Source organism: Pimephales promelas, chromosome 6 (assembly GCF_988280905.1).
Source record: "Pimephales promelas chromosome 6, fPimPro1.hap1.1, whole genome shotgun sequence".
Classification (NCBI taxonomy): domain Eukaryota; kingdom Metazoa; phylum Chordata; class Actinopteri; order Cypriniformes; family Leuciscidae; genus Pimephales; species Pimephales promelas.
Genome location: NC_142774.1, coordinates 42,189,163 through 42,211,790, shown reverse-complemented (window position 1 = coordinate 42,211,790; position 22,628 = coordinate 42,189,163). Strand labels below are relative to the sequence as shown.

Sequence of the window (22,628 nt, the reverse complement as noted above, 5' to 3'; positions counted from 1 at the left end):
CAATATCCCATTGATTTTCGAGTCATTCCAATCATATTTCATGCAATTCATAATCACGAGTCACGACGTTGAAGAGTCGCACCTGAAGCGTCTACGCTGAAGGAAATAATACTTTATTTAAGCCGATAACATTAACCCTCTGGGGTTGTTCGTTTCAGAGTCACACTCGGGGTGTTCGGGTCCAAATGAACCCAAACGCCGGGATTTATATATAAAAAAAAAAATCATGATTTTTTTTTTTACTCGTTTTTTATAATATTTTTTCTTTTCTTTTTTTGGTGTTTTGAGAAAATTTCAAAAAAAAAAAATTATAATTAGTAGTAATGCAATAATTATGACAAATAGAAAAAAATATTTAAAAAAATATATTAAATTTTTTTTTTTAAAGCTGTATTTCATTTTGGAGTCAAGCCTAGGCCTCATAAAAGCAATTTTTGAAATGAGATGGATGCCATCTGATGGACAAACTGAGCATTTTAAAAATGCAAAACACATGTATAATCTGAATTTTTTGGTGTGTTTGTGTATAAAAGTGTGTTTGTGTGTGTGTGTGGATGTGTCTGTTTTGCACTCTTGATGTTTTATAGATTCACCCCTTCACTGTTGTGTGCTTTTTTCAAGATCGTGGCTGATTTGTAGATTGTATGCACAAAAAAAATCAGTATTTTCACATTTTTGCCAATATCCCATTGATTTTCCGTGTGGGTCCATTTGGACCCGAACACCCCAAGTGTGACTATTTTTTTTTACAACCACTTAGACTATACACATCCTGTCCCCAATTTTTTTGGGGTGTTCAAATACCAAATACCAACAAAGTCAACAAATTTCGGACCATTCCGAGGAAGCTGTGATTTAAAAAAAAAAATTATTAAAATTCCTCAGGTCCATTTGGGCCGAACAACCCCAGAGGGTTAAACATGTACATATATTGGCGGTACCGATACTCTGAACGATATATCGTACATCGCTGGTTTGTTGTGTTTCAGATGATGGTTATTCTGGTCTGTTTCATCACACAGGTGACCCGACCGCTGAGCTACACCAAACGACACTTCGACGTGGAGGAGGACGACGTGGACAAGCTGGCGCTCAAGTGAGTGTGTGTGTGTGTGTGTGATTTACACTGAGCCAATGTGTGTGTTACTATATAAACTGCCCACAAACACAACCACGGTGCATCATGGTCTGTGTTTATGAGTCACACTTGTAGTATACTTTGCATATTTTTGAATACGGCCTTTCATGTAGTGTGTAATAAAGCTGTTTGTGAATATGAACGCTCTGCAAAGAAGCGATTCTGAACACCTCTGGTCCTGATTGGCTGAGCAGCGTCTCTTAGCTCCGCCCTCAAACACTGTAGTGTATCTGAGACTAGAAGAGTTCGGCTCGTGTTGTTCGTGTTTTCTGAGATCGATACGGTGAAACCCACTGTTCGTATCACTGTGAGAGTGTGTGACCAATCACAGCAGAGCAGCTCTCAGAGAGGCGGGGCTTAGAGAGACTGGAAGCGTTTCCGACAGACGCTGCAGTGCAGATTAAAGATTATGAGGGATATTATTGTGATTTTGATCTTGGATGTGTGTAAATCTGTTGTAGGAGACACTAAAAACACCTTTAAAATAGCATTATATGGCACTTTAACTTTGATGTGATGTACATGTATAACCAATAAAATTCACAGCAGTGGAATAACTCTGGGCGGATGAGGACATGTCGAGCCTGGATGTGTCCCGTCTCGTCCACGGATTCGTTGCCATGATCTAGATTTGCCCCATCTGATGTTCTTTTGTGATTCGAGTTGTTGTTTTGTAATCTGAGCATGTCCTTCTTCTCTCGCCAGCTGCTGACGTGATGATTCACATGATCGTTTTAAAAGTCGCTGTATGAAGAGTTATTGGGTGTAATATGTCTCAGTTTACTTTATTTTGCTCTCCTCACTCACAGAAATGAACTATAGTGTCCTGATCACACTAGTAATCATGTCTGTGTTGACTGTATGATATTAATATTTGATTTCGTGTGTACTTGACTCTCTTCTCAGGGTGGATCTGTGGAACGCCAGCAATCTGAAGTTTGGAGACGAGTTTCTGGGAGAGGTACGGGTTCAGCTGAAGGTTCTGGGACAGTCGGGTGTTCATGACGCATGGTACGAGCCTCGTCGCGCGTGTTTTCTGTGTCAGACGCTAGTGCTGGGCGGTAGGACCAAAAATGCATATTTTCACCGGTTTCACGGTATATGACGGGGTTTCTTTGTGTGTTAACCACATTTTCTACTGATTGAGAGGAAATACTGCAGTAGATTGACTCAGAACGAGTGAGTAGACTGACTCTGAACCGATAAACGTAGCCGAAATAGATCTAGATGGAGGAGATGAGAGTGTGTGTGTACCGTTGATGAAGCGGAAGATGATCATGATCTTGTCCAGGATCCTCTCCAGCTCTTCTTCTGTGGCCTCCTTGTTTCCCGCACGCAGTTTAGAGTCCACATACTTCGCTGAAGACACACACCGAGAGAAAGACACTCTTTCATTCATCAACCACTCATTAAACTCATCAAAACTGACATTTAGAATCTTACAAAAGCTTCTGTTTCAAAGAAATGCTGCTTTTTAACTCTCTGGTCATCAAAGGATCTTAAAAAATCTGAAGCAGCACAACATTGATGACCAGAAATGCGAGAGTGTGTTTTAAAGACTATATACACACAAATATTGGCACCCTTGAGCAAAACTGACTCTGAAAATATGCCTTTCATTTAAAATATTCACAAAAAACTTTAATTAGTCAAATAATTGAACGAAAAAATATCTGTTTTCTCCTTGAAATATAGAGGGAATTCATTGACGTCATTTTGACTGAGCGGCTAAAGATCTGCTTTCTGGATTTAAGAGGGGAAACTGCGACTAAAACGAACTATTTTATCCATTTAAACTAAATGTTGGACTCAATATAGTGTTCCTTACAGCTCACTAAAGATCCAGTGATCATGGATATCGACATGCAGCCGGGAATCCTGTTCCTGACATTTATGTTTGATTTCCACACTGGGGAAATAAAAGCAATATAGACCTAAACATATGTGAACGCTTTATAGAAATACAATATAGGTCTAAATCCGGGTGATTGGTGTTATATATATCATCATATCGTCCGGACATAAAACTTTATAGCTTTTTTTGGGTCTGAGTTTAAAAAAAAAACATCCAATAATGCAGAATATGCAATAATAAATATTTAATTGATGAGTTGTTATAACAATACACAATATAAGGGTATAAGGGTATAGTTTTCCAGCTAAATTCAGCATATTGATGACTGCAGATCCAGCTTTGGCTGACCGGAGTCCAGTTTCCATCCATTTGCTCCTCTTTCTATAGCAGTCTGTAGAAATATACCTCCGATTTATTGTCAGATCTAGTCGTCCAGTCAATCGCAAAACTCTTTCCCACTTTATATGTGTTTGTTTTTCGAGAACATGTACAGCCGCTCAGTGTTTTTGCCAGTAACTCATACCCTCTATATTGTAGAAATACCCCACACTAGTTAGTAACGCCTCATAAACGCTGCTTTATCAGGAAAGATTCATTTGCAATAACGTTGCAACTTTTCTAAAGAGCGTCAGATTGGTTATAAAGACCCGCGCCGCGTTCGACTGTTAAATGGTCCGTGCTCATGTTTATCCAGCATGTGACGGCTGTGTTGATGTGGTGAACCACTCTACAGGAAACAGTTCCCACAAGACAAAAAAGTAACTCAATGAACACTGGTATTGGGTATGAAGCGTTGCCCGCCCAGCACTGAGACTCGGCGTCTTCAGGACAGGAGCTCATCCTCCGCTCTCTTTCAGGTACTTCCTGCAGCCCAGAGATAATGGGCATAAATCTGTGAAGGCTGATGAGCTGGGCTCGTTACGGCTCAACATCGTTTACACGGAGGACCACGTGTTCCTCACGGAGCATTACAACCCGCTCCGGGACCTGCTCCTGCAGTCCGCGCACGCCGAGGTCAGTGAGGTCACGGCAAAGGTGTGTCTGACTCCACGGCACATGACGCAGTGTCGTTGTCCAATACACGTGTCATCTACCATAGACCCATAATGCACTGTTATTGACTAACACATCATCACGACTTATCACAGAAATCTATTCATCCAACCAGTGTAATAATTGAAGACTTGTTAACAAATGATGATGACATTTAGAAAAACAGCATTGATTTGCCATTGATGATCACATGTCATGTGTGTGTGTGTGTGTGTGTAGCCCGTGTCGGCGTCGGCGGCTCACATCTTGGGCGAGGCGTGTCGTGAGAAACAAGAGGCTGCCGTCCCGCTCGTTCGACTCTTCCTGCATTACGGCAAGATCGTGCCTTTCCTCAGTGCCATCGCACACGCAGAGATCAACCGCACGCAGTGAGTACACACACACACATCAGAGGTCTGCCATCATTTAACCCGACCATTACGGTTATACTTTAAGCCCGAGCCGAGGTCCGTTTCTCATCGTAAATGCTAGGGCTGGGTAATAAATATCGATTTCTCGATATTAATCGATTCTCATTTTTACGAACCGATATCGATTCTTAAATCTCATGAATCGATTAGTCATCCTGTTTCATTTGAATGAATGGATCATTGTATCGCGGCTGCGCGCATCCAAAAAAATCGCAATAATCTTTGTCCTTTGTTACTATTGATATGAAACAAAGTCTCAATTTTCAAGTTACGTCCATTTTCTTTAGAAATTCAAAAACATAAATATCGTTTTGTCGCTGTGGCGTGAGATCGCTCTGGAGAAGCAGCAGCGCTGATCTCTCTTCCGGCTTAATAATACCAGTCACAGCGCCAAATAAACATGAATGAGCATCTGAAAGTGTGTTAAAGATACAGTACAACTTATCCAAATCCGGATCATGTCACATTGATTCGCTCAATCAGCGTTTCAACCGTGGAAAGACGTCAGTTAAACAGCTTGTAATCAATGTGATCGTCATATTTACCTCAGAAAACCCACATAAACTCGTTAGTCAGCTAGAAAAAATAACTATAGAGAGGAGCATTTTGCTAAATATATACACCATATTACATATGCATTATAATCTTAATGTTCTTTAATATTTAATGCATATTTGAATAAATCTGGCAAGTTTTTATGACAGCCACCATTTAAATGTTTATATTTCATATAATCTTCTTATTATAAAAATAAATAAAAGTGTAATTTAAGTGTTTGTATAGCTACAAAACATTCATTATTACCTTCATATTAGGCTAATGAAGTCTATAGGCTACAACTAGACTCCCATAGTTTACAGCATCAGTTCAGAGATTTGATTCCCTTGAGAAAAATGGCCATTTATTGTAACTGATATCCAAAATAATCGATATTGAATCGAATTGGAAATGAATTGTGAAATTTGTGTCAATACCCAGCCCTTGTAAATACCTTTTTGCAATCTGCTGTATTTTATGATTGCTTGCAACGATAATGAAACAAATACATGCACACACACCGTTTCCCGAAGCGCAGACTTGCTCATTACGAGACTCTTCTGTGGTTGATCTGGGAAACAGTCTCTGATTCCTCTCCAACTCAAACATTAAACTTCAAAACAAAGTATATAAACACATCCTTCTCCGCACGAGTTATGAGGGAAGAGAACCGCACCGAGAGCTGATGTTCAGCTCCTCCTCTGAGTGTGTGTGTGTGTGTGTGTGTGTGCGGGAACACAGTTCTGTAAAATGATTTATGAAAAAATAAAAATGATCTTTTTTGCACATGTTGTGCTTTCATTCACACACACACACTCAGAGGAGGACGCGGTGATTAAACTGCCTTTCTCTCGCGTGCTTCAACACAGCTAGCATACGCCACGCTAACTATACATGTGTAGGCTAGAGCCTTTATAGCTTTTATTAGTTACGAACCCGAGGCTATTCATTAAACATTAACCTGACCCGAAACCTGTGAGTTTCTCGGGACCCGTCGGGCTCGGGTAGCAGACCTCGAACACACACACACACACACACACGTCTCCGCCCCCTCCTCACCGTCCTCTGGTCTTCGCAGGGATCCCAACACCATATTCCGGGGAAACTCTCTGACGTCTAAATGCATCGATGAGACCATGAAGCTGGCGGGGATGCATTACCTGCGGGTCACGCTCAAGCCCATCATCGACGAGGTGAGGCTCATGCCCTATAACTGGGGTAAACACTCGAGGTCAGCAATCGGACTCCTCATTTCAACATAAGCGTGAGACTCTGTTAGCGTGCGGGCGTGAGAGCCGCTCTTAAAGGGACAGCGCTGATATTCCCTATAATAACACACAGGACATTCACTGAATAACTTCTGTAACTATATTTATAATGTATATTTTATTTATAGAGTGCAGTGTTATTGTACATTTGATTACAGTTTCTGAACCGAGTTAGTGAGACTATAGACACTTTATCTAGGACACTGCACCAAATAGTTTTATAAATAACTTTCAGGTTTTTCTGTGCTTCTGTTTTACTTCACCTGTTAGTTTGTTTCATTTTTGATGATATATTTTAAAATTATTGTTTGATGTCTTTGTCAAACTCTAAATTAAACTAAACTAAACCTGAAAATCTGTTCATTTCAATCGGATCTTTGATCGGTGTATCTGTTTTTTTACGATTGCTCATTTTTAATTACTGAGTTTTTATTGTCTTTAATAATGCTTTACATTTATATTAGTTCGGCTAGTTGTTTTCTATGGTGTTTTTAAACCTCCTTTTACTGTTCTCTACCTGATGATTTCTGCTCATGATATTCAGCTACAATTAAATGTTTTGCAATAAGATTAATACATATATATATATATATATTGGCCTTATTGGAATTAAAATTAGGAATCAATAAGAAAATGAATTGGAATCATTCAAATTCAAAGATCCCCAACCCTGATCATTGCTGTCGCTCGCCTTGAGCTCTTTCACAGTGATGTGTGTATGTGTGTGTGTGTGTGTGTGTGTGCAGATCTGCGGCGACCACAAGCCGTGCGAGATCGACCCCGTCAAGCTGAAGGAGTCGGAGAACCTGGACACTAACAGGGTGAGTCTGTGCTAACTCAATCAGACCACGATCCCATTCTAACATTATTATATCCTGTCTACTTGTTTGAATTATTAAGTCAACATGTGACCAAATTAGACAACTCTTGTTTTTTATGGAATATTGAAGTGTTTATTCTAAATTATTGAATCATTCTTGTGTTAAATTGATGTGTAATCTTGAATCAGCATCTCTACTCTGATGATGAGGGCGGGGCTTTAACCTGTCACTCACATGAGATCAGCCAATAGCAAACCACAACCATCCAATCAACTCCCCACAGACACAATCGACATGTGTTCTTGTTCCAGAAGCGATTCACTCGATATACGACACAATAGAGGAGAGAGACCAGTGTAACGCCACTGTCATGACGAGATTCAAGATGCATATCAAGAATCATGACTTTAATACCATAATAATGTGCATTGATGAATCATTAAGAATAAACACTGTAACTCTGATTGCACATATTTGCGTTTCACTTTAACCACACAAGCTGCTATACTTGTTCCAAGAGAGAATGTCGATTATTAATTGATTATTTTCTCCCAGAAAAGTGGATGTTTTGTAATGATGTTCTCGTCTCGCCAGGAAAACCTGCGCCAGTACGTGGACCGGATCTTCAGCGCCATCACGAGCTCGGGTGTGAGCTGCCCCACGGTCATGTGTGACATCTTCTTCTCCCTGAGGGAGTCTGCGGCCTCACGCTTCCAGGGTACACGCTCACTAACACCTGCTGAGAACGCTCGGCTAATGTTAAACATCATTTCTCAAAACGTCCAGGCCTGCGTTTCCCAGAAGCACCATCAGCTCGGGAAACTCTGCGTTATTAAACATTCTTGGTTATGTGGACGTTAAGAAAACATTTCATTCAATCAAACGTTTTGAACGTCAAATTAAAACGTTTCAGAAAAATGTTCCATGAACGATGAATAAATAATGTTTTTGAGAACGTTAAAGGTCGGATAGCTCTGAGCTGGGCAATGACACATTTACAATCAATAGAAAGAGTTTCTCTTTGAAGGAGTGAACAAAACACGATCTCTTCCTGTGACTCGGATGTGATTGGCCAAAGAAGTCCTATCTCTCGTTTGCATTCAGATCCAGATCTCGTTTGCTTCATTTCATGCCCGGTGAAAAGATTACGCGATTGTTTCGATAGTCACTGCGTCACATTATTGTGTCTTGGACAAGAAACATGTCACACACACATACACACACACTGACAGTGCAAACACGAGTGAGTGCGCAAGACTGTCCCACGTCTAAAACAGCAGAGCGGTATTCAAGGCTAAGCGTATCCCATCATGCATTAGGGTTCGGGTGATCGTGTGCCCCGAAACCGCATATCAAATTGTTAAAGTGTGTTTTTACTGGTGTAAAGACTGTGTACAAGTGCTTTTATCACTTAATTAAAGCACCATTTTTAATGTGTCGTGTGTCACATGACCAGACATTTAGAAGCTTGCTTAAAATATCGCAAATCTAAACAAAGCTCAGTAAAAACGTGCATTTTTGAGTAACACTTCACAATAAGGTAACAATAAACTCCACCTATACAGCATTTATTAATCTTTATGTTAAATTTAAACATTAATACATTATTCAGACTGTGAACTAACATGATCAAACATGAACAGCTGGATTATTATTAACTGGATATTAAATAATGAACCTTATTGTAAAGTGTTGCCCATTTTTGCAACACTATCGGGTGATCAAACGTCCTACACACACTTCGTCGTCACGCCTACATGAACCTAATACAGGAAATACGTCATGTAAGTAGACAAGGGGTCAAGTGCAAAGACCGCTAGTGTGTGTGTGTGTTTTGGTTTCTCCTGTGTTCCTCCGTCTGGGTTACAGCGCCACCTTCAGGCCACACTGCAGAGAGCAATGAGCTAATGATCTTCCAGTCATCTGGTGTAATAATGTTCCCAAAACATTGAACTCAGTGAATGTTTCAGTTGGATGTTCATCTGACGTTCTTTAAATGTAACGCCGTGTTTCGGAACATTCAGAGAACATTCAAATGTAACGTTTCCATAACGTTTAAAGGATGGAATGTTCCCTTACGTTCATATAACCAGGATTTACACTCTAAACACATTATTAAAAGAACATCAGAACATTCAGAAGGAACATTAATATAATGTTTGCAGAATTATAAAATGGAATGTTCCCTTAATTAATATTCTCATTTAAACATAAAAAAATGTTTGTGTGTGTGTAGAAATTTTTTTTAAAAATGTGTGCGTGTGTGTGTGTGTCCTCAGTGGACCCGGATGTTCGCTACACGGCCGTCAGTAGCTTCATCTTCCTCCGCTTCTTCGCTCCGGCGATCCTGTCCCCGAGCCTCTTCCACCTGCGACCTCATCACCCGGTGTGTGTATAACACACTCCACACACACACACTCTGTTCAGCTCATCTGATGCTTCATTCTGATCCGTTCTGTCTCTTGTTGTGTGTGTAAAGGATCCCTGCACGTCTCGGACGCTGACGCTCATTTCCAAAACCATCCAAACTCTGGGAAGCTTGGCCAAGTCCAAATCTGTAAGTGTGTTCTCAACAGTTACTCATATTTACCCATGATCCTACAGTGACTGCAGAGTCATTAGAGCATGAAGATAGTGTTTCTACAGTGAAATACTGAACAGGACTGCTGTAAGAGAAGCTGTCCTCTGTCTGGATCGTTCATTGTGTGTGTGTGTGTGTCGGCATTTTCATTAGTTTGTGTTTTTTTTTCAATATTTCTAAATAAATGTAACAAATATATTTTTCTTTCAGTTTTACCTCTAATAATTGTATATGTGCTTTTTGTTAGTTTTTTGTTTTTGAATATTTCTATATATATTTAATGAATACATTTTTCTTTCAGTTTTAGTAATTTTGTGATATGCTTTATTAGTTTTTTACAGCGTTAATGAAAAACAAAATGTTTTAGTTTTAGTCATTTTAATATTTAAAACTTTTTTTCTTCATGGATAACATTTTTCCATGCAATATTATATTTGGTCTAATTTCAGCTTGAATTCAATTAGCGAAAATATATATTTTTAACAGTTTTAGTTAAAAATAACTCATACTATTATTTTTTTTAATAAAAAACAAGGAATGCCACAGCATAACAAGGTTTGTGTTTTCCACACAAAAAAATACATATATAGAGAAAAACATTTAGGTAGATGTTAAAATGTAATGCTCTGGTAGTGTATATGACGTAAACCCTGATATTCTGAATAACAGGACGTGATCTGGTCCGTCATAATGTCCTCAAACCGTTAGCACTGAAACATTATTTACACATCGTTCATGGAGCGTTTTCCCTCTGAAACGTTTCAGTTGGACTTTAATCGTTTTTTAAATGTAACTTGTTTCAGAGAACATTTAAAAGTAACATTCCATAATGTTTGAAGAATGGAATGTCCCCTCAACGATGTCATAACCAAGAAGAAACGTTTTTAAACTTGATGTGGAGATTTAGTGCTTGTCTTCTCATTACAGGCCAATTTCAAAGAGTCCTACATGGCCGCATTCTACGACTACTTCAATGAACAGAAGTACGCTGATGCGGTGAAGAACGTGAGTCTCCAACATCACACAGGCAAACCAAAAATGATGCGTCACACATGCTCACACACGCTTCCTCTCTGTCACAGTTCCTGGATCTGATATCGTCCTCGGCTCGGTGGGATCAGAAGAGCATCGAGACGCCCATCATGCTGAAGGAAGGGTGAGAGACGCTCACGGTCCAATCACACAGCTCGTAGGGCGTCACATGACACAGAGGCTTTATCAGTGTGTGTGTGTGTTTGTGTTTCTCTGCTGGACGCAGGAGCGTTAAACTCGTTATTAAGAGTTTTGACGCCAAGGGCTCTGGCAGGTAAGACTCACCTGTGTTGGATGCCATTGTGACCTTTGACCTCGTGACCCTCATCATGACCTCCCCAGTATCTGAGGCTGATCTAGATGATCCAAATCTGTGTTCTAGTCGTGATGTTCCTGCTGGACTCTCCCTCATATTAGAGTTGGGTTTAACTGGATAATATATTACTGTTGTAGAGTCGGATTTAGATCTCTCAATTTAATAATAATACTAACACTAATAATAAACAAATGATCAGAAATGTATTTTTTAGGACATAATCACTCTTTTTCTTCTATGTTGTAATTGTAACCGTTATAAAGCTCAGTTGTGCCGCATGTTGTTTGATAAAGACATTTTGATTTCATAAAAAAAATTTCATAGAATTTTTTTTTTATTATTAATATTCAAGCATCACAAACAATGGCAGACAGCGACCAAGGCTGCAGTTGTTGATGTAAACATGCCTAAAGTACCGAATCTCAGGAACCGCACCGGTTATAATGTGAATGGTCCCCAAGCCAGCTCTCCTCCCCTGTTAGTGACGCACACACACACCCGACACAGGGCTGCTTAAAGACAGGTTTAAGGTAAACGCTGCTAGCGACCAATAAACGCTGCGCTTTCCTCTCAAGAAACAGCACACATCAAACAGGAGTTCGGAATCGGAGAAGATTTACACCTCAAAGAAGGCGGAGCCTCAGGGCCACACCCACCTATGACATCATCAGCACACTGACCAATGGGAGCTCAGAGGTGTTTAGCGGTTCAAGCGAACTTCGCAAGAAAGATGTTTCAAACTCCCCAAGGGAACTTCCTTTTGGCCTGATTTAGTTGGCAGTGACGTCACAGCGGTTCGTTCGAGTGTATCGAGGCCTTGAGTGACACACACACACACACACACACACACATGTTTAGAGAGCAGATGATGGATTGATGAACCCAGACGAAGAATGAGACTGATCAGATGTTGCACCTCCAGAGAACATGTGACTGAACTTTTTATTCGTTTATCTATGCAAAAGTGAGCGTGAGTGTGTGTGTGTGTGTGTGATCGAGACTGGAGGGAGTTTGAGTTTCTGAAGTGTGTTTCTGTTCTTCCAGGTTCATGATCAAGCGAGCTCAAGGGCGAAACCGCTTCGGTCTGAAGAACTTCAAGAAGAGATGGTTCCGGCTCACCAACCACGAGTTCACCTACCATAAAACCAAAGGTAACGTCAAAGGTTCGTCCTGAACTCTCACTTCAGGTGTGTGAGGATCATCTGTGTGTGTGTGTGATCCCATCATCAGGACATCATCATCAATATCTCAGTAACGGGCCATCACACTGTGACATGATGTGATGCATTATTAAAAGAAAACAATAAATAATCAATTCCTCAATATATGAAGAGTTCAGATGCAAAAGCCTCTAAATGCCATTTGAAATTTTCTTCTTTAATGATGATTTTTTATCAAACTTGTATATTTAAGTTCAGTAATTTCACTTAAATAACAATTAATAGGTAATTATCATTGCCATTTAAGTGAAATTACTGAACTTAAATATACAAGCTTGATAAAAATGATCATTCTAGAAGAAAATTTCAAATGGCACTTAGAGGCTTTTGCATCTGAACTCTTCATTTCTTTTTCATAATGATGCATTTTCAAGAAGGTGCAGAAATAATGGCAAATTTTACAGATTTTTGATGAATCATACAGTACAGATCAAACATTTTAAAGAAATTAATACTTTTATTCATCAAAAGTGACAGTAAAGGCATTTATAATGTTACAAAAGATTCGGTTTTAAATAAATGCAACAGTATATGTACGTTTTGAATATTATTGAATATTTGCTACTGTTCAAAAGTTTTATTCATCAAGGATGCATTAAATCAATCAAATAGTGTTACAGAAGATTATATTTAAAAAAAAAATGCTGTTCTTTTGAACTTTCCATTCATCAAAGAATCCTGAAAAACAAAATGTATCAGTTTCAACACTGATAATAATCATAAATGTGTCTTGATCATCAGATCCTCATATTAGAGTGATTTCTGAAGGGTCATGAGTAATGATGATCACAGGATATGAATAAATAAATACTTACTTAATAATAAATATTATTTAAATGACACTTTTCTATATATTCACATAGAGAACAGCTGTTTTACTCATTTTTGCTGTATTTTTGATCAAATAAACACAGCCTAACCCTAACAATATGAAATATAGAATGTATAGAATTAAATTGATTATATTAATTCAAATGTTTTTGTTGACCGTTGTTGTGAAAACAGGCAAAAACTGAAGACACGCACTGATGATTTACTCTGTTTATACTTGCATCCGCCCAGTCCGGTGTGTGTAGGTCACTGATGAGTGTGTGTGATCTCCACTGTTGATGTGTGTGTGTGTCCAGGAGAGGGCGCTCTCTGCAGCATCCCTATAGAAAACATCCTGGCTGTGGAGAGACTCGAGGAAGAGTCCTTCAAGATGAAGAACGTAAGAGGAACTCTTTCACAGTCACATTTGATGCGTGTTTATCTGTTTCTACACACAGTCAAACCAAACATTACTCACACACCAGATATAACTTGTGATACTTTTTTATATTCTGCTCATGTTTATCACCATTATAGCCAATAAACTGAGATGATGAGAGACATGTTGAAAAAAGTTTGCCTGTGTATGTTGTTGTCCCTGCAGATGTTCCAGGTCATCCAGCCAGAGAGGGCGCTCTACATCCAGGCTAATAACTGCGTTGAGGCTCGCGACTGGATCGACATCTTGACCAAAGTCAGTCAGTGCAACCGCAAGCGCTTGAGCACGTTCCACCCGTCGGCGTTCCTCAACGGACACTGGCTGTGCTGCAAGCTCTCGGCGGACGCGGCGCCCGGCTGCACGCCCTGCACGGGGTGAGTCCCCACCCATAACCGCTAGTGTCGCGGAGCGCGCGTGTTGTCATAGACTCGGACGCGGTGCGCTCTTAGTGCTCATGAATTCGGTAAATTAATATAAAGAACATTTATTATAAGGGTTTCTGTTATTTTTCACACAAATTCTGTATTTTTGTTTTTTCTGGTAATCAAATGAAGACGTAAAACATTAATTTAATTTCTTTTAATACTATCAAATTAAACGTTTTGTCACACGACGTCCTGCGTAATGAGCTTTACTGTTAAAAATAAAACATGGAAGAAGAAGAATTGTGATTATTCCCTCAAACAAAGATTTGATGATAACTTTATTTGTATTAGTGGTATATTATCATTACATTGAGACTCAACTTATCTAAATTCTGCTGTATAACAGTAATATATTTAAGTTAAACCGAACTTTATTTTGACCTTTGAGTTTCCGTGTGTTTATAATGAAGTGGTTCAATGCTCGCGCAGCGACTCTCAGAGCGGCTCTGGAGGTGAAGTTCATGCATCCGTGTCCTCATATGGGCAAAAAACAGCATGAGCGTCACAGTGTGTGTGTGTGTGTGAGGTGAATGAGATTGCGCATCGTCTTCACCTTTCATTCACACAGAACATACAGATTCATATTTAACCCTCTGATGGTCTTCCTTTATGAGTCACGTCCTGGGACTTCCCGGTCAGAAGTGACCGGAGGCCTAAAAATTTAATTTCCTCCATCCCAGTAAAACCAATGCAATTTATTTTTGTTCTATAATATTTATTCTTATATATATATATATATATATATATATATATATTATTTCTTAAAAGAAATTATTAATGCAGTATTTTTATTTAATATAGAGTCTAGGCCTTCAGAAAAAAAATATATTTTTTGAAGAAAATTAGCACCATCTGGTTACAGTATCCACAAGTTTCCGAGGGGTGCTCCTGTAAAAAATAAAGTGGGTGAAACTTCCGGTGAGGCGGCGGAAGTAGCATTCCAATGTTATTTTGTGTGTTAATTATCGAAGAGGCTAGCTGTTTTTCGGAGAATTATTTTACTATTTAAAGACGCAAATCTTTATGAGAGATGAGCTCAGGGACAACATGTGCTGTTCGCGGTTGTATGTATAACCGGACTAAACTAAACGTGATTGTTTTGAACATAAGCTGAAAACGAAATCTGAGTGATCCTGCAGAGCCCGTCTCTGATCCTGCCAACGACTGTTTCCATCACCTCCCAAAAGACGACGAATCTTCCTGTGTACATTTGTTTAAATTCTTAATATTCTATAAACTCTATCAGCATGTGATTGGCTGTTCGCTACTGATGTTACAGCTAAACTCAGGATCAAAGCCTGTGTTGACAGAATACCAAATGTGCCAGTTAATGTATTCAAGTAGCACATTCATTTATAATTTTGAATAAACTCCAAAGCACAATGACTAAGTGTATTTTTTTTTATTTTAATTGTTTGTCAGCTCGCACAACTGTCACCATGCCTTGTCTTGATGAGTATTGATTATTAATGTTATTATAATACTCCCAATCAACTACTGCGGAGGGTAAAGGTACTGTTATTTCACCCTTTTGAATTTGGTTGAGGTTGTGTTCCCACATCGTTAGCTAGTTTGGATCGCTATAACTTGAATGACTGTCAACTGTTGAATGAACGAGTGTCAAGCATGTCAAATCGCGCTTTGTTTACTTCCAACCGGAAGTCGCGCCCACTTTTGACGCAAGGCCTCATGGGGCGTAGGAAACTTGTGGATAGAGAAAAGGCGTAGAATCATGGTGTAACCACTAGATGGCATGTACAGCTCTCTATGGAGAGGCATGTGAATTCCCCAGCTGTTGATGAACACTTTTTTTTGTGGATTTGAATATATAGTTGAAACAATCTCAAAAACTATTTCTTGTTAAAAAATTGTTAAAAATAAATAAATAAATAATTTTTGTGTTTTTGTCAATTTCCCATTCATTTCCTATGCGTCGGTCATTTTTGACCGAAGACCATTGAGTGTGACTATTTTTTTTACAACCACTTAGCATGCTCGGATCATGACCTCAATTTTTTTTTATTAACATACCAAATGCCAAAAAAGTCACCAAGTAATAATTCAAAACAGAAAATTATTCGGTCAGAAGTGACCAAGGACCATGAAAGGGTTAAATAGTCTTTTGGGAGTATAATTTTGCCCCAAAACAAGAGGTATAGGGGAAACACTGTGATAATAAACTTTATTTTCTATAGCGCCTTTAAAAGCTACACCTCAAAGTGCTTCACTATAACGTGTGTGTGTGTGTGTGTTGTGTCGCTCAGGGGTCTGCCCGCCAACATCCAGCTGGACGTGGATGGAGACCGAGAGACTGAGAGGATCTACTCGCTCTACAGCACATACATGTCCAAACTGGTGAAGATGCAGGGTGAGTGTGTGTGTGTGTTAGGGGTGGCACGGTACATGAAAAAACACCCGAACCGTTCGGTTCGCTTGTCTCGGTTCGGAGCGCGTGTGCGTCTCACGGTTCGACGCATGCGCAATGTAACCTCGTGCCCGTATGTGACGTTTGTTTTCTTTTCGCGCGACATAAATCTTGTTCGACTTGGACCGGCGCTGCACAGAGCGATCGGTGAATAACATCAATCTAGCGCGAGTCGGCTCCGTATGCATTCATCACTTTCGCGGTATTTGATGCGTTACCGATCGCTCTGTGCAGCGCCGGTTCAAGTTAATAAACAAGCCAGTAAAAGTGGAGTATGGAGCGCTGCAGGTCACGGCACGTGGAGAAATGGCAAGTGGGAGAGATGAGGGAGTTGGAGGATGCGCCAGCGTCGTATAAGTCTATGGTATAAGTCCGGTGTGTGGGAACATTTTGGATTTCATGTTATGATATTTTAATTTAACTACAGTGGCACTTTATGTATAGATAAGAACTTCGGTCATACGTTTCCAAACCCTGCACTTTAATTTTAAGTGGAAAAAAGTACCCTCACATTTTGGGAATAGAAGCATTGTTGATACTGTTTTTGTGTTGAGGTTGAACTTCAATTTCACTTTATGTTTATGGCCTTTGCTATTGCTATAGCTTAATTATCTATAGGCAATGAGGTTTCATGTATATTGACATTTAAAAGACAGTGTTTTAAGAGTTCCTCTCTTTTTATTTTAAAAGATAGAATTTTGGTAAGAGCTACAAAAGTTAGCAGTTGATACATGAAAGTTAATTTCTTTGTGTAAATAAGATTTATGTGATAAAAATGCACAAGTTCTTGTAGAGATAGTGATACACATTCTCCTTTTTTTTGCCAAATAAACAAAAAGCATGTCAATTTCTTCTCTCTTGCTGTATCTAAATCTCACCTAGCTTTCCTCTGAGATAGTCCCAAAATGTGCTTAAAGTCAAAGAGTCAAATTCAGTTTGTGCATGATTGCATGAATATACTATATATTTTTTTAATACTGTATCCTAAAGTGTGGATAATTAAGCTATATATATCACATGCTGAAGTACATTTCTGGAGTGTTAAAGATTAAAAGAAAAAATAACAAGAACCGTACAGAACCGAAAACCGTGACCCTAAAACCGTGATACAAACCGAACCGTGGGTTTTGTGAACCGTGCCACCCCTAGTGTGTGTGTGTGAGAGAGAGAGCGCATTACATACACACTACCTGTTAAAAGTTTTGGATCTGTGAGATTTTTTGTGTTTTAAAAGAAGCCTCTTCTGCTCACCAACGCTGCATTTATTTGATCAAAAACACTGTAAAAACCGTGAAATATTATTATAATGTAAATCATCTGTTGTCTATGTGAATATACAGTAAAGTGTAATTTATATCCTGTGATCAAAGCTGAATTTATCATCATTACTCCAGTCTTCAGTGTCACATGACCCTTCACAAATCACTCTTAATATGAGGATCTGATGATCAAGAAACAGTTATGATTATTATCAGTGTTGAACACAGTTATTTACATTTTATTTCATGATTTTTTGATGAATAGAAAGTTCAAAAGAACAGCATTTATGTGAAGTAGAAAGCATGTGTAAAATTAATATAATTTATTTTACTTCCTATTCATCAAGTCACACGGGTGTGTGTGCCAATCGTATGGGTCAAAATTATCGATTATTGATTTTTCTTTTATGCCAAAACTCATTAGGATATTATAAGTAAAGATCATGATCCATGGAGATATTTTGTGCACTTCCGACTGTTGATATATAAAACATTTATTTTTGTGAGTGAATGCAGTAAATCAACATTACAGGGGATTTTCTCAATGTTTTGAGTTTTTTGCAGCCTCGCCCTCGAATAGTCGTATCTCTGCCAGATCATAATAATCATACATCAATGGAAAGCGTATTAATTAAACTTTCAATTTTCAATTAGAAATTGAGCCATGTGACTGGTTTTGTGGTCCAGGATCTCATATTAGAGTGATTTCTGAAGGGTCGACTGGAGTAAAGATGATAAATTCAGCTTTGATCACAGGAATAAATTACACTTTGTTATTTTAAATTGTCCTAATATTTAAAAATATTACATTTTTTTTATTTTTATATTTCTAATCAAATAAATGCAGTCTTGGTGAGCAGAAGAGATTTCTTTTAAAATCATTGAAAAAGTTTGTGACTGGTAGTGCGTGTTGGACTCCAGCAATCGACCCTCGACCCTGCTGTTGCGAGCGTCCTGTAACGCCAGTCTTCTCTCCCCCAGAGGCGTGCGGCAGTAAGTCGGTGTACGACGGGCCTGAGCAGGAGGAGTACTCCACGTTCGTGATCGACGACCCGCAGGAGACGTATAAAACCCTGCGGCTCGTCATCTCGGCCGTGCAGACGCTGGAGCAGCAGCACACGCAGTACAAGCGCGACAAGTTCAGGAAGACCAAGTACGGCAGCCAGTAAGTGTCACGCTTCACACAATCACAGCTTACAGGAAGACAGGATGTTTATCTTTATTTTTTATTTTTTTTATGTGAAACTCCTGCAAAAGTTCATTTATTTCAGTTATTCAGCTTAAAACAGTCCCTCCAGAAAAACGCGATTATGCGATCGCTGAATTCAATTATTATTATTATTACTAACCTTATTATTAATTTTATTATAGACCTATTCTTTCATACTTAATTAAATTATTTTTAATTTCTTTTTCTTTTTTTTTCTTTTTTTTTTTTGGTTTAATTGTATATCCATAATTGTATATGTCTGTATATATATATACATTGTCTTTTTGTATACTTCTAGTTTTATGACTGTTGTATTGCTGTAATTTTTAACTCTTTTTTTTTTCTAGTTAAGAGCCTAATAACATCTGGCAAAGGGACTACCAATGAAAACTAGCCTTTGGGCTAATTTGGGTACATTTACATTTAAGAATGTTTATTAATGTACACTGTCCCTTTAAATAAATAAATAAAATAAATAAATGCAAAATCAGCCAAAGTCCGCATATTTATGCGGGGGCCGCATTTTTTTCAAATACGCCGCACTTTCGCTTGCATAAATTGCCTATTTCCGTGCAAAATATGCGGGGTTTGCATAATTTCATAATCCTCGCATTTTCGTTGCAAAAAAAGTCACATGTATCTTAGCAGAAAGTTGAAAAATGTTGCGTTTGCTTCACACAAGAGCAGCCATTTCCCCCTGTTTCCATGGGAACGTTATGAAGTGACGCAATTACGCGACGCCAGACAGACTCACGGAGGCGATCGACATCTCACAAATCGAACTCGTATAACTGTCTGTCACACGTTCTACCGTCACATCGTTACTTAATAAACAACATAAGATAAAAGAAGTAGCATCAAACAGAAATTACCCGCACACATGGGGTGTTTGAGGCGCACATATAACTGCAGAGAGCTCTTAAAGGGGCCACACCTTATTTACACTCTTACAGTCTGAAATAAAACAAGATGAGAAATGAAATATTCCCAGCACTTTCTATGATGTAGTATGCTTGCTTATCAAAGGAAGTAATAAGAAATGACTCTTACATTAGCCTAGTGAGAACAGGATGTTGGGGGAATCACTTTTTTCTCTTTTTCATCAAACCGCAATTTCATCGCATAAAATTGCATAAATATCCCTCATATTCCATCGCATTTTTTAAGAAAACGGGCCGTGTAATCAATAAATTTTTGCCCGCAACAATCACAAAAAAACTCTGCGTTTTTCTGGAAGGACTGAATACTATTATGGTAAATGTTATACATAAATCGCAAATTTTTTCACTAATTTTTGGAAATTACCACCACAAAATCAGTCATTTTGATGGCAAAAATCACCAAAAAAAAAATCATGAAATCCTGGAGGAACTGTTAAAAGGTGGAACTAATACATTATATAGACTCGTGAGATTTTTCAAGCCTTTATTTGTATCATTTTGATGATTATGGCTTTTCACAATATTCTAATTTTGACTTTGGGCATTTCGTAAGCTGTAATCATCGACATTATAATAACAAGGCTTGAAATATCTCACTTTGAGTCTATATAATATATCAGTTTCACCTTTAAGTTGAATTACTGAAATAAATGAACTTTTGCACCATATCACGTTGATCAACATTCCGACTTCCCTTTTCCATCACGTTTGTGTTTACAGGGAACATCCAATCGGTGACCAGAGCTTCCAGTGCTACGTCCGCCAGCAGTCAGAAAGCTCCACCTACTCCATCTGACCACGCCCACCGTCTCCGTGGCGACAGTTGTGACGGACAGGACGGCGGCCGCAGACGAAAGCTGGAACTCTGGTGTTTATATACGAGAACCGGACGCCGGCTTCCTCTGGACATGCGTCACGCGCGACTGGACGATGTAGCTCCGCCTCACGCGCGCGTTTTAACATTTTATGAAGGCGATGACACGTCCTCTAGTTGTGGATGCTTTTATAACGGTCTTCGGGACCACAATCCTTTGCGTTCACAGGGTGTTTTTAACTGGTGTAACTAGCTGATGGGAAATATCGTGCTCTGTCTCTGCCCGTTCAGACGTGTCCAGTATTGACTCACCCTTTCGCTAGCAGCTGAAGAAGTGCTGCATTGTGGGAAGCGTGTGTGTCGGAGCATGCCAGACGTCCTCATCCCAGCATGTGACACGGTTTGTGGGTCCAGTTTTGTGTGTGTTCAGCATCACATGAACGTCTTCGATGGATATTTGTGTTTTTATACTTCCTGTTGTGTGTCACGTCCTGTAGGAACGTGTTTTAAATTCTCTGTGTGTGTGTGTGTGTGTGTGTGCAACTGAAGCGAGCACGCATGAGTGTGTTTTACTGGTTAATAATGAATAATAACTCAAACTATTGATATGGATGTGAATATTTTGATGCATTTGGTAAAAACCGGTGTCACGTGTCCTGGTCATATTTCACCCTTAAATCAAAAGAATACATATAAATATTATAGACATATACATTATAAGATGAATAGCTTGTATTCCTCATTTGCAACTTTGGATAAAAGTGTCTGCTAAATGAACAAAATGGAAATGTGTGTGTGTAAATATATATATATATATTTTTATATTTATTTATATATGTATACACATATTTTAATATTTACATAATTAGTAAAGAAACTCAAAGCCATTTTCTGGCATTCTGACTATTTTGAAGACAATTAAACGCATTCAAATTCACATTATTCAAATATTTTTCACAGTAGTTTAACAAAATAGTAGGGCTGTGCAAAAATTAATTGCGATTAATCGCATCCAAAATAAAAGTCTGTGTTTACATAATATATTTGTGTGTGCTGTATATAATTATTTTGTATAAATAAATACCTATGCATGCATGTATATATTTAAGAATTATTTGCGCTTAAATTCTGTATATATATAAAAATACATAATCTATATTATATAAATATAAATATTTTATATATGAATAACACATTTTCTTAAATATATACTGTACATGCATGTGTGTGTATTTATATATACAAAATAATTATATACAGCACACACAAATATATTATGTAAACACAGACTTTTATTTTGGATGCGATTAATCGCAATTAATTTTTGCACAGCCCTACAAAATAGCAATGTTTTATTTTCTGTACGGGGAAATCATTTCTCATTTTCTTATGATTTGGGGTGAAATATGCGCTGGAGATTCAGGCTTCTGTGTCCGCAGACGTTAGTGTAGAGTTGTATTTTTGCTCACACTCGAGTTATTGTGTTTCTGTACATCCTTCAGTCACGCATGTTTCAGTAATTCTGCATTTCAGACCCCAAATTAATTGCTATTTATTTTTATATCACAGAATAATGCTTTTGTGAAGAGAAAAAACCCTGAAAATAATCCAAACGCACAGAATGAAGTATGCAATAATGTCACTTATGAGCAATTCTGGAGTGAGTGTGTGTGTGTGTGTGATGTGTGCTCGTGTGTACAGACCAACTGAGTAAACCAGACACACATTTCTTTATTCCAAATGAAGGCAATAGCAAAGAGATCCGTGTCCGAGTCTTTATTCTCAAATGCGGGTTGCTTCCCAAAGATATAAAAAGAGTAGTTCACTTCTAAAAAAACTTTTGCTGATAATTTCCTCGCCCCCATGTCATCCAAGATGTCCATGTCTTTCTTTCTTCAGTGGAAAAGAAATTAAGGTTTTTGATGAAAACATTCAAGGATTTTCTCCATATAATGGACTTCAATGGGGTCCAAACGGTTCAAGGTCCAAATGACAGTTTCAGTGCAAACTGTTCAAAGGGCTTTAAACGACTCCAGACGATGAATAAGGGTCTTATCAAGCGAAACGATCGCTC

The 22,628-nt window shown here is 38.5% G+C and overlaps 1 protein-coding gene across 5 annotated transcripts in view; it reads left to right on the top strand.

The window, feature by feature from the left end:
* rasa3 (RAS p21 protein activator 3) overlaps positions 1-22,313 on the top strand; it is a 43,098-nt gene extending 20,785 nt beyond the window's left edge. For 2 of the 5 annotated variants that reach the window (XM_089132593.1, XM_039646978.2), the window contains 17 exons: positions 1,023-1,096; positions 2,045-2,149; positions 3,851-4,028; positions 4,266-4,414; positions 6,072-6,186; positions 7,008-7,082; positions 7,677-7,800; positions 9,362-9,468; positions 9,562-9,639; positions 10,591-10,668; positions 10,746-10,819; positions 12,056-12,174; positions 13,359-13,441; positions 13,646-13,854; positions 16,170-16,273; positions 18,571-18,754; positions 20,461-22,313. In XM_089132593.1, coding sequence (XP_088988719.1) covers positions 1,023-1,096; positions 2,045-2,149; positions 3,851-4,028; positions 4,266-4,414; positions 6,072-6,186; positions 7,008-7,082; positions 7,677-7,800; positions 9,362-9,468; positions 9,562-9,639; positions 10,591-10,668; positions 10,746-10,819; positions 12,056-12,174; positions 13,359-13,441; positions 13,646-13,854; positions 16,170-16,273; positions 18,571-18,754; positions 20,461-20,536 — 1,932 coding nt within the window. In that variant the 3' untranslated portion in view covers positions 20,537-22,313. The remainder of the gene's footprint in view (positions 1-1,022; positions 1,097-2,044; positions 2,150-3,850; positions 4,029-4,265; positions 4,415-6,071; positions 6,187-7,007; positions 7,083-7,676; positions 7,801-9,361; positions 9,469-9,561; positions 9,640-10,590; positions 10,669-10,745; positions 10,820-12,055; positions 12,175-13,358; positions 13,442-13,645; positions 13,855-16,169; positions 16,274-18,570; positions 18,755-20,460) is intronic. The other 3 variants (XM_039646982.2, XM_039646981.2, XM_039646979.2) reach the window with 3 other exon arrangements.
* The last annotated feature ends 315 nt before the right edge of the window (positions 22,314-22,628 follow it).